Below are 19,005 nucleotides of genomic sequence, written 5' to 3'. Positions count from 1 at the left end.
TTTTGTTATATTTATCAAATTTATCTTAAAATATCTTTTTTGGTATATGCTGTATATGTTTATTATCTCCACAGTTACTTTTTCTTTGTGCCCAAATTAGCTTAGATCAGAGTTTTCGTGAATATTCAACCCAAAAATTTGTAAGGGCTTTAACTGTTTTTTTTTAATTGTTTAAAAGCATTCATAAAATGAGAAATAAAAGGAAAGAAATTTGGTAAGAGTTTTGAATGAAAATCATTGTCTAACAGTAAAACAGGTATAATTGAGTATGTACCAAATATTTTGGCGATTTCAAGTTATCTCATAGTTTTCTTTAATGTTAAAATATCTTATTTTAAATTATGGAAAAACAACGACTTTTTAATCATGTTGTATGTATAAGTATGATTTGATACAAAATAAATCATTTAGGTGTTACAAATTGAATCATAACACGTTTTAAAGTTGATAGCATTTAGTCATTACTTCTACTGTAACTGGTCACTATATAGCATAGCTTCATGTTTATTGAATGACTGCAGGTATCGTGGCTGTATCTAATCATATTTTATCGTCATAGTTTATCGAATACCGTAGGCAATATCGGCTTTGATATTTATATGGATAGCATAACTAATTTATTGTTATTTGGAGTAAAATTTTGTTTTATGCTATTCGGTATTAATCATCCCATTATGGATTAGTTACCAAAGTTACGAAACCAAAGATTATTTTACAACTGATTATCTAGCATTTGGATGAAAATTCGGGTAAAATACAATTTACATGAAATTATGGTAATTCAAAAAGTTGTTATCCCAAGAACTTAGTTGTGTCTTCTAAATATCGCTGGATACATTATTCTAAATATCAGTCAAGATATTTAGATTAAACTTACTAAACTTACTAATTTAAAGTGTTATTCTATCTCTTAAACTATTGTTTTTGTACAAAATTTGAGAGGGTAGCGAGGGTTTACAAAAGAAACAAAATTTAAAACTTTTCAACGATAAGAAAGGCAGAAAATCTTTGACAAAATAATATTTACTTTAAAACAAACAACTTTTTTTGGAAATTTTTTTTTTTTTACAATCAAGAGTTCGATCGAAATTTTGAAACTCATAAAATGAAGCCGAAGATAATTTGAACTATGTGTAACCCCGTGTAAAAGTATATATAATCGTTTCATGGTTATTATATTGCACGATTAATTTTTCAACAAGTTTCAATTCAGTTTATACTATAAAAGTATTTATTATTATTATTAAACGATATTTTACATATGCATATAAACAACAAGGGCGAGTTTGACCAATACACGAGTGGAAGAGATGGGAAAGAGGTATGGATAATATTGTATGTATACAATATTTTTTATATGTATACACTATAATATAATATAGGTATAAGGGGGATGAGGTTGGGGGTAGGTTTATATGATGATATACATTTAATAATAATATAACACAACAATGAAAATGGTGAGATAAAATCAGTAAAGTTTACTATGTATATACACACATTGTTGCTAGTATTACCACTTCAATATGATCCCAAACATAACACATATAGTCCCCTGTACACATGAATAAACACACAATACAACACACAAAACTCATCCCCCACCGCATCGGTCTGTACCATACACTTTCATTCCCCAATTGTTTTATCATCCCCCAGTGCGGACGGACGTATGTAACCATTTAGTGTAATATATATTTTTGATAGTAGCACCGATGTATGTATATGTATTTTTATTTATACAAATGTTATATATAAAACGCGAGCGATATATATAAACACCCCGCGGCTGTGTTCACTACAGATGAGCATGGTATTTTTGTTTAATTCTCAACCCCTTTTGGACACCAAGTGGTAAAAGTAGGAACAAAAAGGAATAATTAATCTCTATTCGTTGCTTTTTGTTAATCGTTTAAGTTTTAAATCTAGGCAGTGTACTTTCAAATGCAATTTTCAATTAAGACTCTGCATTAGGGTCAATAATGTCAAGGAAATTCCTTCAAATCTCTTCTAAACAAATATCAATTTTCTTCAAAAATCAAGACTGTTTATTGATAACTGACATAAGGGCGTGGCATAAAAAACATGGCTACGTATAAGGTGCAAGTTTTTGACAGTTTGTTGACATTTATTATACCATGTATATATGAAATATATCAAGGTATATTAAGTTTAGTCCCAAGTTTGTAACGTTAAGAATATTGATGCTACCAACAAAATTTTGGTATAGGTGACCATAAGATGACCTTAAAAGTTCATTTCCGATTGTCTGTCTGTCTGTCCGTCTGTGATCACGATAGCTAAAAAACGAAAAAAGATATCAAGCTGAAATATTGATGCCTTGTCAGAACTTAAAAGATGAGGTAGAGTTCGCCAATGAGTAAAATAGGTCAGATATTGAGTCTTGGATTTGTAGGACCCATCTTGTAAACCAGCAGAGATAGAACAGAAGTTTGTGAAAAATGTTCCTTATAAAAAAATAAACAACTTTTGACGTTACATATTTTATGGCTGTGTTGTATAGCATATATAACCTACTATCTATATTTACTGAGGAAGTGAGAAGAAAGTTACTTTCATTACTTTGTGTGTAAGAGTGGCTACCTTTTTTTACTTACATGACGTAAAAAAACAAACGATTGAATAATCAACACTGCCTTTACATGGTGTTTCAATAATTAACTCATTCAACTGTTTGTTTTCCCCAGGTTTTTGATATTTTTAATAGGATCAGATCAAATCCAGGTCAGCAAAATTTTTAGAAATGGTTTAAAAATAGTTGAAACTTGCTTTATTCATAAAATGTAGTTAAAATAAAAAAAAAAGAAAATAATGATGCTCTAAGTTTCTCAGCGATGTGATTGAAAAATGTTCATTTAAAAAATCGGCCACGTGCAACAAATGGATCAGTGATAAAAAATTTGTAATAAAATACTCCAATCATAACAATTTCGAAACAAAGAGGGTTGGTTTTAGCCAAAATCACAACAGCACTTTAGCAACATATTCTTAATAAAAGCCACAAAAAGAATGAATATACAATGTGTGTCAAAAAAAATATTGAAAAGCCAATTATTGATATAAAATATCTATGTATAATAATAACGACAAATATCCTGAGGGAATTGACAGAAGTTTTTAAGGGTGCATAACTAAACTGGTTAAAAATTGTATTCATAATAATATCCTATATAGTGGTGTTTCTAATACGCTAATCAGTACTGACATACAAAAGAAAGAAATTGAATGGAATGAGGGGTAGTTAAATGCATTCAAAATATACACATGCTAAGGGGTGAATGGGGTGATTATAAATATAACAATAATAACATATATATAAAGGGGGTAATCAAATGAATAGATACATTTATTATTAGCCACCCCAGTTTTTCATATATTAATAATAATAAAAAAAAAAAAAACATTACCCTTGCTTGATTGCCACTGTGTATTGCTTGATTACCTACCCCTAAAAATATATTTATCGATGGAATTATGTTAAAAAACAAAAAAGTATTAGCCCCGTACACACAAAACAGTGCTGACAAATAAAAATATCCCTAATTGTAATTAAATAATTAATGAAAGGTAAATCAAATGGGTATGGTTAGAAAATAAGTGAAAAAGGGATGAGGGTTGAAAAGAAAATATTTTTTATTTATGACCTCAATGTTTAGCTTATAAATAAACATAAAGAAATCGGTATTGTCTTTGTTCTTTGAAATATATTATTTGTCAATTGCTTTTGTGTTTCCACAACAATAATTTTTAATTTTAATAATTTTTAAAATTAGTTGGAAAAAACTTAGACATGTCCGATGAAATGGGATCAAGAAATGTATCGAAGTTATATCGAATTGCTCAGAATAGAGATCAATGAAATTCGCTGACAGCCTGACCGTCTGAAATACAAACATTGCACCAATCTGATCTGCATTCTAATAAATACTAAAAGAATATTTTTATTTTTATTTTCTGTAATTTTGCTTATTATAAAACTTTCAATTTGACTAATATTAACCGAAAATTGCAAACGATAATTAATTTCATCATTTTGAACCATAAAGATTTCTGTAACGATAGTGAACGAGATACAATTCATGGCCACCTGTTCTGATACACTCAATGAATCTGTATAAAAAAAACTATCCCTATCTCTGAGTGTCATGGAAGGGTGATAATTGAGAGCAAGAGAGATAGGGGCTATAACGTGTTGGTCTTTACTTTTAAGCCTACGAAGCGGGCAGGTATCAAGCTAGAATATACCTAACTTTTTACTTTTCTAAAATGAATAATTTTGGTATATAACACATTGGAACCATATTTCAAGAGCGAAAATTAAAAACTGTATTAAACAAATATTTTTCTTTCCTTCCCATTCCAATCGAGCATAACAATAAATTTCTCATCCTATTTTTAGCCTATATTTAAAAAAAAATAAAATATTTACAAATTTTTATTGCACCAAACACAAAATTCATTCGCAATTTGAAATTAAATGAATTTTTTATTAAATTAATAATTAAAATCAAACAAAAATGTTTTTATTTTTTAAATAAATTTTGTTTTTTCGTTAAAAGCAATCAATCACGATTAAAAATTTCATCCCCTTACCCCTTCACCAGTTTGGGTTTATTTATTTATTTGTATTTTTTTAGGTGTAAATACCTTTATATAAAACATACATACATATGGAAATTTTTTTTGTGTTTTTCCATTTAAAAAAATTAAAGGGTTGTTTTTCGAAATCCCTTTAAACAAAATAATTTATTATTAACAATAACACAACACTGTATAGTAGCATGATGCATTTGTGGAAAAAAAAATTCACCCTCTTATGTGTTTAATATGTTGTTTATTCAACCCTTATCTAAAAAAAAAATACATTTTAGATTACACCGCACATCAGTTCCAAAATAATCCTAATGTTTATTTTTGTTTTTCTTTTTTTTGTTAAACAATAACGTAACTGTTACAGTAACAAAATTTCGAAGAGGGTTACAAAAATTCAAAACCACTCGTTTGTTAAATTAACCACATTCAACGATGGCCTGTCGAGACAAAAAATAAAGAATATAAATTACGATTCTAGTTTTGTATTGCTTCTCACTTTCAAAACCAAAAACCTCTCCACTCAGACTCCATCGAATGTTTAAGAAATAGAACTACTATTTCTCTCGATTCGATTTGGAGTATCAGCTCTCCAGACAAAAGTAAATCATAATTTTAAGGACAGCAAAGAAAAAATAAAAAATTCTAAAACCTCTTAGTCAAAGACATAGGTAACAATAAATGAAAAATTTTCTAGGTAATAGACCTTGCAGGTAATAGAATTCTAGGAAATTTCGAAAAGTCTCTGAACTGATAAAACATGGTACACTGTAAATGGCAGCCCACGATTACTGTACATATAAAGATGCGACGTTTTTTCGAGCATATTTCATTTGAGGTGTTCCAAAAAACCTAATACAAGTCCTGATGCGAGAACACTACCAATTATCTATCCACAGTTTCCCTTCGTATCACACAAACAAAGTTGCTAGATTTCGCCTTTTGAAATTTTTATTTGTCTTTAAAACTAGTTCTTAATATTTAGCTCGTTTACCATTTAACTTCGTTTTGAGGTATCATGTTATCGGATAGCAAAATGGAATGTAGAAATTAATGGAAAAACTAATTTTATGTCCAGTTGTGTTCAATGTTTCTAAAGTTAATATTCTTAATCGTTACAAAAAGGAAGCTAAACTTATACTTATACAACGCTATAAAAGTTTCAGCTCGATATCTCTTTTCATTTTGAGTTCCGTGTTTCCAGGCAGACAGACAGACCGACGGACAAACGGAAATGGACTTATTAGGTGATTTTATGAACACCTATACCAAAATTTTTGTAATAACATCAATATTTTTAATCGTAACAAACTTGGGACTAAAATTCGTATACCTTGATATATATTTCACATATAAGTTAAAAATCCATAAAAATATTTTCCCTCCGTTACACGTAAAATGTATGTCAATCACAACCATATTTTGTAAATATTAAATGACGTATGTAACTTTATTACTAATACAAAGTATAATAAAATTATTATTTCAATTTAATTGTATCTCATATACAGAATACGGAATATCTATAACAAATGTTTTAAAGCTCTTTTTGCCAATCGAACCCTCTTTTACACATATATCTCTATATATTATAAATGCGAAAGTAAGCATGTTTGTTTGTTTGTTTGTTTCGCTTTCACGCTAAAACCAGGGAATGGCTTTTAATGAAACTGTACAGCAATATAGCTAATACTTCAGAATAACACATGAACTATAATTTATAAAGATATATCTAAAAAAAAATAAATAAAAATTAATTTAATTTGACATTACCATAAATTACAGATTTCTGTAAAAGTAGACATTTGACATTACCACAAATTGTAGATCTCTGTAAAAATAGTCAATATAAAATATTTCACGGCCATCTTTCCTGACTCAATGAATAATTACGACTATTATACATTTAAAAAAATAAAAAATCATACATATATTTTACCTATGTAAAACAATCCTTACCATTATTTCGGGTGTTATAGAAATTAGATAAGCGAGAGCAATCTTAATCAATCTTTATTTTTAAACCAAGCGAAGCGGGTGGGCATCATTCTAGTATCCCATATATATTATTTAGCACAATAGATGCGTGAATATATTATAATAGTTTGAGTAACTTATTATTACCAGAGAAACAAGAACAGTAGTTTGGGGGAACTCAACAGGGAGATACAGAATTATACACATGCTTGAAAACATGTTGATTTTAGAGGGTGAATTTTAATTGCTCTCATGTATTATATTATATTATAGTATATATGGATGAATAGAGAATAGGTAATCGAAATTTTAGGGGTTAAAATTATTATCATCATACCTACCCTTATATGCGTGTATATTGTAGTGCGTGTGTGTGTGTGTGTGTGTAGATGTTTATTATATTGAAATTATTAATCCTCAAATTAAACCGAATTGTATGGAGATTAAATAACATATACAAACACAATACCAAACCAATTGGTAATTATTTATTACTGGATGATACCCGTTGAAAAATTAATGTTATCGCAAGAGAGTGAGTTATAGAGTGCAGAATATATGTAGGCTTTTCAAATGAAATTGTTCAAACTTTGTGAAGCTTCAAATGTCAAAGAATATCACACCATCCTGACAGAAAAAAATAGTTAACTTTTTATTTATCTACACCCAAAATTTCTTTTGGCCAAATTTTCAAACTTAGGTTAGGTTAGGCTTTATTGGCTGTCCACGCAGGACACACTTAGGCTATAGAGCCCATTGTGATACCGTATATGTGTTTTACCACTTTTCCCGTGATAATTTCATTTATCAGCTCCTCAATTTCAGAGGCTGAGTGCACCTCCTTCATTCTCTTGAAATTTTATCAAATATTGGACAAAAGTTCAATTTTATTCGTTGCGTACAACGGAAGTAAAGAGAACAACTGAATTGATTGCAGCACCACTCTTTTATTACTCTATTTTTCAATTGTTAACACGTAATTGGTATAGTAAATGTCAAACAATAATTAAAGTTTTTGCATTAGAAATTGTGAAAATAAAAGACGAAATTGCATGAATAATATTTTCTAAATGTAAATTATCATAATAAATTATTTAAATTTGATAGAAAATAGTATTAAATTTGCAAACCAAACATAGACTTATATATGCCCATCCATAAAATTATATGAATAAAGTAGTGTACCATTACCATAGAAACTTCTGAAATAAAACTCATACACGATGCAAATAAACTTCTGAAATAAGTTCACTCTATATATACAGGAAATAATTTTATAAATTAAATAAAAACAGATGACAAAGTTATGTAGTTTTGTAATCACTCAAGGATGCATATCTGCACACATTGATAAGACAATTATATCAAATTATATTTATATAAGTATTTTTATTAGATAGGGGGAACTTTTTTTTTCGCTCCATAACTACAAATTAAGTAACGCTGCTATACGTTGACTTGCACGTGTGAACAACACAGAAAACATACCATCACTATTTATATGTGAATCATCGTGTCATCTGGTTTTGCATCGTACCCTCACCCTAAAAAAATTATCAAAGCATTTTTGTGTAAAAACGTTCCTGCATTTTTTTATTTATTGTCCATTTAACTTGAAAGTTTTTTTTGTCTCGTTAAGTTTTTTTTTTACCCTCTTCAAGTAGTTTTTTTTTTTAAGTTAATGAATCTATTGTGTATATTATGATTAATTTTTATCAGTCCATTAAGCTTGAATAATGTTATTGTTAAATTTGTTGGTACTTAAGATAGTTTAGACTGGAATGATGCTCTTAAAAATAATGTGCTTGAAATAATTTTAATTTATTGTTATTATTTTTTTTGAAAAAAAAAAGCGCTGAGAAAAATAGGGGTGTCCTTTCCAGAAAAGTTTGAACTTTATGTAAGATATGAATGAAAACCTAGACTTTCTCGGAATCACAATTCTTGGATAGGACCAAAAGAAAAATATTTCAATTGTCTCTCTGACGGTATGGTGGCTATTTGGAACCGCCGGGAACGTACAATATGATAATTTTCGTGAGTGACTGGAAAAACTAATCATTGTTTAACAAAAACCACGCCAGTAGTTAATAGAATAATGTCTATAACATTATTTTAATCGCCCTTAAAACGCCCTGACAATCAGCGCCTTTTTCATTTTAATTACATTATAGTCAATCAATCAAGAATCACCATACTATTGGGAAAATGATTTTGTCATGCGACAACGGGTGGCTTAAGAAGAATCACGATAACAAGCTTCAACTGGGTTCCAGTAAATTTTGAATAAATACATGAATATTGAGAAACCATAACAATTTACAACAATACTGTTAAAATGAATGGATTCTCCAATAAAAAACAGTTCTTTTTGCAAAATTTAAGTCTGGATATAATTATCTGTAATGACTGTTTGAGGTCATTAATGATTTTCTCAATAACAAGTGGTTTGATATTTTGTGACAGTGTCCACAGATTTATCTTCTTAAGACCCAAAGTTAAATGACAGATAATTCAACCTTGTTATACTCAAGAATTTAAAAAAAATAGAACGGCATAACTTAAAATAATGACGTCACATCGTATGTAAAATAATCTGATAATAAAGTGCATTTATAAATATAAATGCCTTACTTACTTACTGAAAGGAATTATATAATAAATTTTAGTATCTAATTAAACTATTTAACTTCAATTATTCAATTAAACGTTTAATTCTGACAATCAGTGGATCGAGTGTATTATTTTATTTAATAATAACAAATAATTTACCTACTCCTAATCTCCGTAATTCTATAAGTAATGTATTCAAAATATAATAACAATAATTAGGGCACACGACATTTACAATTTTAAATTACTATACTTTTAGAGACGTTCAGACGTAAAACCTACAGAATTTGCTTGAAAATTTAATAGGTCTTTAAACTTAATACACAAAAGCAAGTGTATATTTGAGTACTTCTTCGGCCTGTGATCTGTATATAAATGTATCTTAGTATACTATCTTTCTTGTATACTGACTAAAAAAAAGGCTTCCGAACGAACTGTGGTATAAACATACATGCATTCACAATGTTTACCTATCTCACTTTGTCTAACAAATACATTTTCCATGTGTATTATCTCACTCTGTTGAACGTCTACTTTCATGCTTAGAATTACGTCCAAATTTTCTTCAAAGAATGATTTACTGATTGAGACAACGGCAACATAAAAACTTATGCCATTTTAAGAAATGTTCACATTGACGGTTTTAAATTAGGTTTTAGACGAAAAGTAAAGAAATTTTCTCTTATTACATACCTGCTTATGCATTTCCACATTTAATCCATACGACATTTCGTAATACTGAAACAAACAAACAAAAATTCATTTTAAATTTATAAATCTTAGAATGACGTATTATCACGCCATAGTGTGATAAAAAATGGAATTATATTTTAAGTATAACTTATAATTATGTTTTAAGTACAAATATGCCTGCATTAGAATACAAAATAGGTGATTTTTATTTTTCATGCCAATGTAATTGCAATTTACTAGGTTTTCGGAATATTGTCGTTGACAGCAATCAAAGTTGAGGTAGTACTATCGGTAATAGACTTTGCATTCAGAATTTAATGAAACTTGGCATAGTTGTCCATTATTATATCATAATTAACCAGTTAAATTTTTAGGGACCTTTAGAGAACTGAAAATCTAAACGTCCAGTTTTGTGAAATAAAATCTGTGATTTCCCATAAGGATCAATGTTAAAAAATCTTTAAAATAGTTTTTTTTTTTCAGTTCTCTGAAGGCCCCTAAAAATTTAACTGGTTAATTATGATATAATAATGGGCAACTATGCCAAGTTTCATTAAATTCTGAATGCAAAGTCTACTACCGATAGTACTAACTTAAATTTAAGTAAGTCCTCTAATAATAAAATTGCATTTCAATTAAAAACAATCCTGTATTATTGATAAAATTGGATCAATATATAATTGTATTAAATAAAAGAAATTAATTATATAATATTGATATTTATTTATTAGTGGTTTTTGAATATTTAATCAATTATGATTTAAATATACCGAAAAGTGAATGAATTATTAAAATTTGCATGTTTATTATATAATTTTAATTACCTTCAAATTGTAAAATATCAATCTTTTACATTATAGTGTAACATTTCAATATGCTTCGAATAGCTACTCAACGACAGATGGCATTTATAAATCTCAGCGTGATAGTTCTACATTCATTTTTGTTAATTTATTTAATCTTGTAGTTTAAATCATCGAATGCTCGATGAATATTCGAGTAGATAAGGATAGGTTAGAGTGACTGTACTGGGATGGGACACACTTAGACCATAGGGTCCGTTGTGATACCGATAAAGGGTTGGCCCATCCCCGGCCACTACTCCATGAACCATTTGGACCATTTTGGAGCGGAGAGGTCGTAAAAGAGAGGCAGACTCAAGTAAGTCCATCGACAAGAGCTGGGCAGTGACAGACAAGATGAGACATTGTCTCCTTCTCGTCACCACTGTGACAGCTCCTGCAGTAGTCGTGATACACTGCCAAGTCCAGGCGTTCAGCATGCCTGCCGCCCAACCAGTGTCCTGTACTAGCCGCAACAACTTTGCGAACCTTGGAATTGATATAAGATCTTCGGAACACCTGCGATTGTACTCAGACCATATCTGTCTTGTAGAACCACAAGTATGTTCCTCCCTCCATCTAAGATTGACCTTTTTAAGATATCCTCTTTGAAGAGCAACTTGCAGTTCGCAAATGGAACTTCCGGATATTTATTAATGCTTGTGCCTGGCAGCATTGTGCCATTTCTGGTAAGCTCGCAGGCTTCGCAATTTCCTGGAATGTCCTTGTGTCCTGGTATCCATACCAGTTTTACATTCATTTGTTCCGCCAACTCATTTAAGGACGTACGGCAGTCCTGTGCTACCTTTGACGTTAGATAGACAGAGCTGAAGGTTTTAAGATCTGCTTAGCTGTCGGTGAAGACTGTAATGTCTCTGCACCTAATGGTGTTCAGTCTTATACATTCACATACCTCATGAATAGCCATCCATCACTTCTGTTTGATACACGCTACAATGATCCGATAACCGAAATGATGACGCAGATCGAAATCTTCAGAAAATATTCGAGTAAAAACAATGGAAAATTAGTATGTGAAAGCAACAAAGTACTGAATTCATTTATACTTAATTTATTAATAATAAAACTAAAAAAAAATTAATAAATAATAGTAATTTTAATGATGGTTTTAAATTATGAAAAAAAAAACACACATAATAAAAAAGAATTTTAATATGATAATAATATTTGTTTTTTTTCTTTTCTGTTTAATTTTCACTATATAGTCTTTTATTTAATTTTTTTCGTTTTGTTTTTGTTTTATTCTATCTCTTTATTTTATCTATTTTTATTTCTCTTTCTACTTGATTCTCTCGTTCAGCGAGCATTCATTGTAGAAGAAGTGTAAATAATACACCCGTGCTACCAAATACTTCCATAAATCAATCTATCCTTTAAGTACTATGGAACTGCCTCGAGGTAAAGTGATCTAAACGAGCAAATCTGTAAGTAAATGCAACACAGTTCTTACTTCAGTTGTTAGAAAACAGTTTAAGGTGGCTGTAATCCTAAAAGATTTGGTTTATTGCACGGTACATGCATATAAACCAAATGCATGCTTTGAAGTCAAATAATGAGTTCTTTTTATTTACAATACCACGCAACTACAAAAATATATAATATATTGTGTGCAAGTGATAAGCTTATAAATTTGATAATTCAGATATCGCTCTTCAATCATCAATAGTCTAACAATAGTCGTGTCTGTTCATCAAATGATGGATCTTCGAATGAACTCATAATTAAATTACAATTTTGTTTTTATATAATCGGCAACCTTATATTTTTGTGGTATTATTATAAACTACAAAATTGTCTAAATATTTTAGATAGTTTTTTATCACACTCTCTAGATTTTTTGATATAAAAATATCCAATTAGAAAGGACAACCTATATGATTCGTCATTTTTTTTTTTCATTTAATTTTTTTGGATTAAATGCAATAATGGCATATTTTTAAGTCGTATTTCCTTCGAAAGCTGATGATTTACTTTTAGAAGTTTGCTACGAAAACGATAAAATTCTCTGACTTTAACAGAAACCCCTGACATTAGTAGAATTTGAATTTCCTGACCTTATCAGGTTTTTCAGATAATGTGTCCACCTTGTTAGCGAACTCGTAATGGTATTTTGACACAAACAGGCTATAATAATATGGTGTCAAGAATACCAATAAATGGTGATGTAAATAAATATTAAACCAGTCCCAACGGAAGTCATAGCATGATGTTTTATCCCCTAACATAATATACATTTTTAAACTCTGATGATGATGGATATTGAATGGTTGGCTGTTGTCTGTGTTGACTTTGATAATTCAAAAAAAATATATATTTGTTTTGCCTGTTTGAGTAATCATGAGCAGCATTTTTTTTTTCATCATATACATACAGTTCAGGATAGTATTTTTTTTTAAATATTGCTATTCTACTACTGTTGTTTATTCGTTTGTCTGTCCGTCTGTCTGTCTGTTTAAAATTAAAAAAAAAAAAAAACTTTTTTTTCTATTTATTTATGTTATTTATTCTAGTTTTTTTGTGTAATGTAATGTTGGTACTGCAGCTTTCAAAAATAAATATTCCCAGGTTTTTTTTTGTTAGTATTTTTTTGTTTTATGTGTTTATTTTTGTGATTATTTAGTAACATTTTATTAGTTTACACAAAGTGAGAGAGAGAGACAGCAAAATCGATATAATAAGCATAAATTTAAAAAAAAGTACTCTATTGAAAATAAAATTACAGCGATACACGCGGAATAATCTTTTAGTTAGTAAAAAAAGTTTAACAAATTTAAAATAATTGAAAAACAGTTAACCTTTGATAATCTGCTAACTGACATGATTTTTCTGCGTTTTGACTCGTTTTGTCATTTTCTATTTGTCAGCATAAAACAAATTATGGTTATTTTAAGGGCGGAAGTAATTGTTGAGAAATCTAAGTGTCTCAAGCTTTTATTTTGCCCAAAAATACAATCAAAATAAGAAATGCTTTTTGAATTTTCAATAGAATTAGGTTTAAAAGTTATGAAATCGGTGGAACCTAGGACAGTTGTTTTTTTTTTTTTTTATATCATACTAGCAGATATTTGCCCGCTTTGTCGGGCAATTTCTCCTTTAAAAACAAAGACTATCACGTTTAAGCCCTCACTGATTATCTTTTTTGTTCACAATTTTATGGATTTTAATTTTTTGGTGGGGAGCTCCCTTTTTTGAAAATGAAGTTTTGCCCATGATACTCACTGACGTTGTAACTTTCTTTAGGTGCAATCATTAAATTAACCGGATTTTTATACTTTTTGGGTCAAAAATACCCCATCCACCAAGTTTCATCAAATTCCAAAGCAAAAATTTTTTTTGCGTTTTTCTCGATTTTTTCAAAGGGGTACCCCTTAAAAAAATTGCAAAAAATCGAGAAATTCTTTTAATCTCCAATTTCGATAAAACTAAGTATATAAGACAATTTTGACCCAAAAAATACAAAAATCGGGTGCATTTGATCGAATAGTATTTGAGATACGGACTAAAATCGACCCAAATATCTTTAAAAATAATTCAAATTTCTATCGTCAGTGGTTTTACCCTCAACTCAGTGGCGTGTAAGCCACGTGGCATACCTGTCGTTTTCAAGGTGAGGATCCAAACCTAAGTGTTCACTAAACAAGAATTTTTACCCCCTACTTAAGGTTCTGTACTCTTTTATATGTGTATGATTTGTAAGATAGTAAACAAGCATTTCCGTTAAATATTATGTATCTACGGGTGTTGCAAACTATTGTTCTTTGTTCTATCGCTAGATAGAGCCTTTCTTAGTTTTAAAATACAATATCCAAATTCCAGTCACTGCGATATCAACTTTTCTCGTGACTAGCCAGCTCTTATACCATAAAGAATGCGTACCCTACATGCACTAAAATAAATTTTATGTATTAATCGACCGTGTTTTAATACTCGATTCATTCATATACGTGCGTTCGATCGTACGTTCGTACAATATACACACTACATATAGATTTCAATTTGTATGTAATATAAATTTAACGAGCTGTAACGCTGTAAAACGTTAATAATAATTATTACAATAAATTAATATGTTTTTATTTGAAGTTTTACAACACCATTTGTATGAGACTCGTAACTACTTGTGTGCATCATGCTACTACTGACTGGCATGCTATAAAATTTATATTTGATTGAATATGTTATTTAATTAGTAGAAATAATGTTAGAGAATAAATTCTATTTATTTCGTAGAAATTTCGCGGTTTCGTAGATTTTAAATTTTCGAACATTAATATTATAATAACGAATGTTTTTTAACAGGCTTACACAACTTTAAGGTAGTACTATCGATGATAAAATAAATTAACAAAAATGAATGTAGAACTATCACGCTAAGATAAGTTTATAAATGCAATCTGTCGTTGAGTAGCTATTCGAAGCATATTGAAATGTTACACTATAATGTAAAAGATTGATATTTCACAATTTGAAAGTAATTAAAATTATATAATAAACATGCAAATTTTAATAATTCATTCAGTTTTCGGTATATTTTAAATCATAATTGATTAAATATTCAAAAACCACTAATAAATAAATATCAATATTATAATTAATAACTTTTATTTAATACAATTAAATATTGATCAAATTTTATCAATAATACAGGATTGTTTTTAATTGAAATGCAATTTTATTATTAGAGGACTTACTTACAATTTAAGGTAGTGCTATCGGTAATAGACTTTGCATTCAGAATTTAATGAAACTTGTCCATTATTATATCATAAGTAACCACTTAAATTTTTGGGACCTTCAGAGAACTGAAAAAAAGATGTTTTAAAGATATTTTAACATTGATCCTTATGCGAAATCACAGATTTTATTTCATTTCACAAAACTGGACGTTCAGATTTTCAGTTCTTTGAAGGCCCTTGAAATTTAACTGGTTAATTATGATATAATAATGGACAACGCTAATTATGAGATTTATTTTCTCAATGTTAATTTACGATTTCAAATCAATGGGTATGATATCTAATATTGGCAAGCAGTACACAAGCAATGCTCGGAGCATAGTTTTGAAATTTAAACTAGCTATAAACATCATTAATTTCAATGATATTTTAAATACAAAACACACAAAAAAAAAGCAAATAAAAAAAAACTGCAGCTATTAAATATATCAATTCAATATTATCAAATATTGTAATCAAAATATAGTTCATTTAACATTACCAATCAGTTCTCAGAGATTGAGACATAGAAGATTGACTATGTATGGAATTTTCAAAAAAAATATTTTGTCAATAATTGGTCAAACTGTTCTTTAGAAACATTTTTGGATACTTCTTTAATTTCACTAATTTCCATAGAAACTTCCGAGTAGTACTTCACGAAGTACGAAGCGAGGTGCGGTTTCTGGAACAACATACCTCGATAGGTAACGACTGCTTCCAACCAGTCGGTGAAACACCACTACCGAGATTTCTCGATTTTACCCGGTTAATGAATCTTTCCGATATCTGACCAATCTTCTAATAGATTTAAAAAGAAATTGCAAATATTTTCTTCTAAATCTAAAAGAAAAAAATATTTCTATTTTAAAGTATTCCTATCGGAGTGACTGAGAACATGATAGCTTAGAAAGAAATATAATTCTCTAAATAGTAGCTTTTAGTCGCAGATCGTTCGAAATGCCTTAAAAATATTAAATTTCTGTGAAAATCTCTAATGTAAATTTAGTTAAACACAAATGTTAAACTGCATGTTGATAATTTTGAATGAACTATAGTTTATACATATAATAATACATTCATCGTAGTGTCATTACTGTGTACATAAAAATAATTTGTTATATGTGCAAGGAGTGCGAGCGCCCGAACATTCATTTGTTGTTTTTTTTTTCAGGTTTTTTTGTCGTTTTTTTTTTTTTTTTATTCAAATAGCAGCCAATGTGATATATAACATCCATTTAACATATGCCGTTACCATCACCGCACCGCGCCTTGTTATAACAACAACAAAAAATTGTGAATTTACAAAAAAAAAAAAAAATTAAGTCTAGTACCCGGCGTGGTATTTGACAGTCAGACAGTCAGGCTTTTATCAAGATTCAAAATTTAAGGGAGATATCTGCTTCACGGTGGCCGAAAATTAGCGAAGCAAGCCTAAAAGTGTATGTACAAATAAGAAGAGGAATGTAAAATTCAAAAATTATTTTGTTCAACAGTCAGAAGAATGAAATGCTCGTTGCTTTAAAAATTGCAACGGGCAGCTAGAGTTTTATCGAGTGCAGGGTATCCTACCTACGATTTTCATTGTTTTTCCATTAGATTTTGAATCATTTCTAACGTGGTTGCAAACATCCTCCTTCTTTTTATTTGTCCTATCATAATCTTATGACATGTTCTGTACAAAGAATGTTTTATACTGATTGTGAATATATTTGGAAAGATCAATATTGTAAAATTTATTTTGTGGAAGAATAAAATGTACCTTTGTTAAACAGTAAAATATATCAAAGTTTTTAAAAAATAGTGGTATTCTTTTACTGTATCGAACAGGTAAGGGAAGAACGTTACAGTCTTGTTAAAAAATAATAAATGAAGAAGATCTATAAAGGTATCAAACTTGCCACGCATAAAAATATAAAAGTAGGCTTGATACCATAACAAAATTTGAAAGTTAAATTAAAATTGATTAAAATAAAAACGAAGAAGTTATAAGCATTCAAAGATTGTTGCCCGTCTCTTTCTTACAAAACAGAGTTTTATATGTAATCTCTATGGCAATACTTAACAATGACGTCACTTTTAAAGTAGTTTTAAACATTCATATTTTGCATACTCCTGAAGATTTTCAAAAACCAACTTCACTTTTTTGTCCATGCAGTGAGAATTCTTCACCTGACGTGATAACAAATTTTGATCACCATCCCAATTGGTTCCTTGAAACAGAAAGCTATGAAAAAAGTTTTTAGACACGCCTTATCCAGCATCCTTTAAAAAATTTCCGACCAAAGACTTTGAAATACTACGCCAGACCCAAACTTATAACAACAACAAAAAATTGTGAATTTACGGAAAAAAAAAAACGAACTCGAACGCAGACAAACAGACTGACATACTCATTCTCTCTTGTATGCCAACATCATTAAAGATGAATAGTAGAGTCTGTATAATACACAGACAACGACGAGTGGTTGTCCATAGTTTAGTGTGTATTTTTTTTTTTTTTTTTTTAGTGGCGGTATGGTCTGACATGTAATTTTTTTGTGTGAGAGAGTATTTATCGCCGAACAGATCATATAATAATATGTGTTATTTAGTAATATGGTAGCAGAGCGTAGTTGGGGTAAAGGAAACATAATTAAACCAGTGACTAATAAACGTTTTCAATTATGTGATGGGTGGTTTATTTTCAATTATATTCAACTATGAAATTGACATGCAATGGGTATAAATAGAATATCATCAAAGAAAATACTCGAATAAGTGTCTTATAAAATTTATTTTTGTAGTGTTTGGGACAAGACACTAAGTTTTACCAAACTTTTTCTAATTTTTTCGATAAAATAGCAAAAGATCGAGAAAATATTTTTGTTTCTAATTTCGATAAAATCTCAGTACCCAAATAAGAAAATTTTTGATGCACAGAAAACAAAAATCGGCTAAACATGAAAATTCTGATATCAATTCATGAAAATATCTGCCTTAAAGTCAAACGAACCAAGGTTTTAGAATAGGGTATTCCACTATTTTTGAAAAAGTATTTCCGAATAAAAAAAACCGTCAACCTTTTCCAATTCAGACTTGTAATTTCAAATTTTTTATTATAATAATCTCGCGAATCAAAATAAATGAAAGGTAGACAGTTGTTTTACGATGTCGTTTTTAATATATTCAAAAATAATTTTTTTTTTTTTTGAACGTCCTACGCAAATTTAAAGCAAACCATATCAAAACACGAATGTGATTTTTTCTTTTGCGTTAATTTTGTTGTTTTATTTAACACGTAAAAAAAATATATAGAACCAGAATATAATCATTATAAAGAGATTTCGTGCAGCATGCAATCATCTGGTTTTTTTTTTGAAACATTTTTCGTTGATGGGTTCACAATTTTTTATATATCACCTCCATACACGCAAAAAAAAAATGCAGAGGATAGAGTGAATTAAAATTTATTTTCTATGATTTCGCTTACTATAAAATTAATTAACGAAGACATAATTAACGAAGAAGCTAATCTAAAAGCTTTAATCTTA

The 19,005-nt window shown here is 29.1% G+C and overlaps 1 protein-coding gene across 1 annotated transcript in view; it reads right to left on the bottom strand.

The window, feature by feature from the left end:
- Positions 1-19,005, bottom strand: part of LOC123300073 (transducin-like enhancer protein 4) — a 205,102-nt gene that overhangs the window by 111,576 nt on the left and 74,521 nt on the right. The window contains exon 4 of the mRNA XM_044882546.1: positions 9,895-9,939. Coding sequence (XP_044738481.1) covers positions 9,895-9,939 — 45 coding nt within the window. The remainder of the gene's footprint in view (positions 1-9,894; positions 9,940-19,005) is intronic.

The sequence above is a fragment of the Chrysoperla carnea genome, chromosome 5, assembly GCF_905475395.1.
Source record: "Chrysoperla carnea chromosome 5, inChrCarn1.1, whole genome shotgun sequence".
Taxonomy (NCBI): Eukaryota; Metazoa; Arthropoda; class Insecta; order Neuroptera; family Chrysopidae; genus Chrysoperla; species Chrysoperla carnea.
This window is presented reverse-complemented; position numbering and strand designations above follow the sequence as displayed.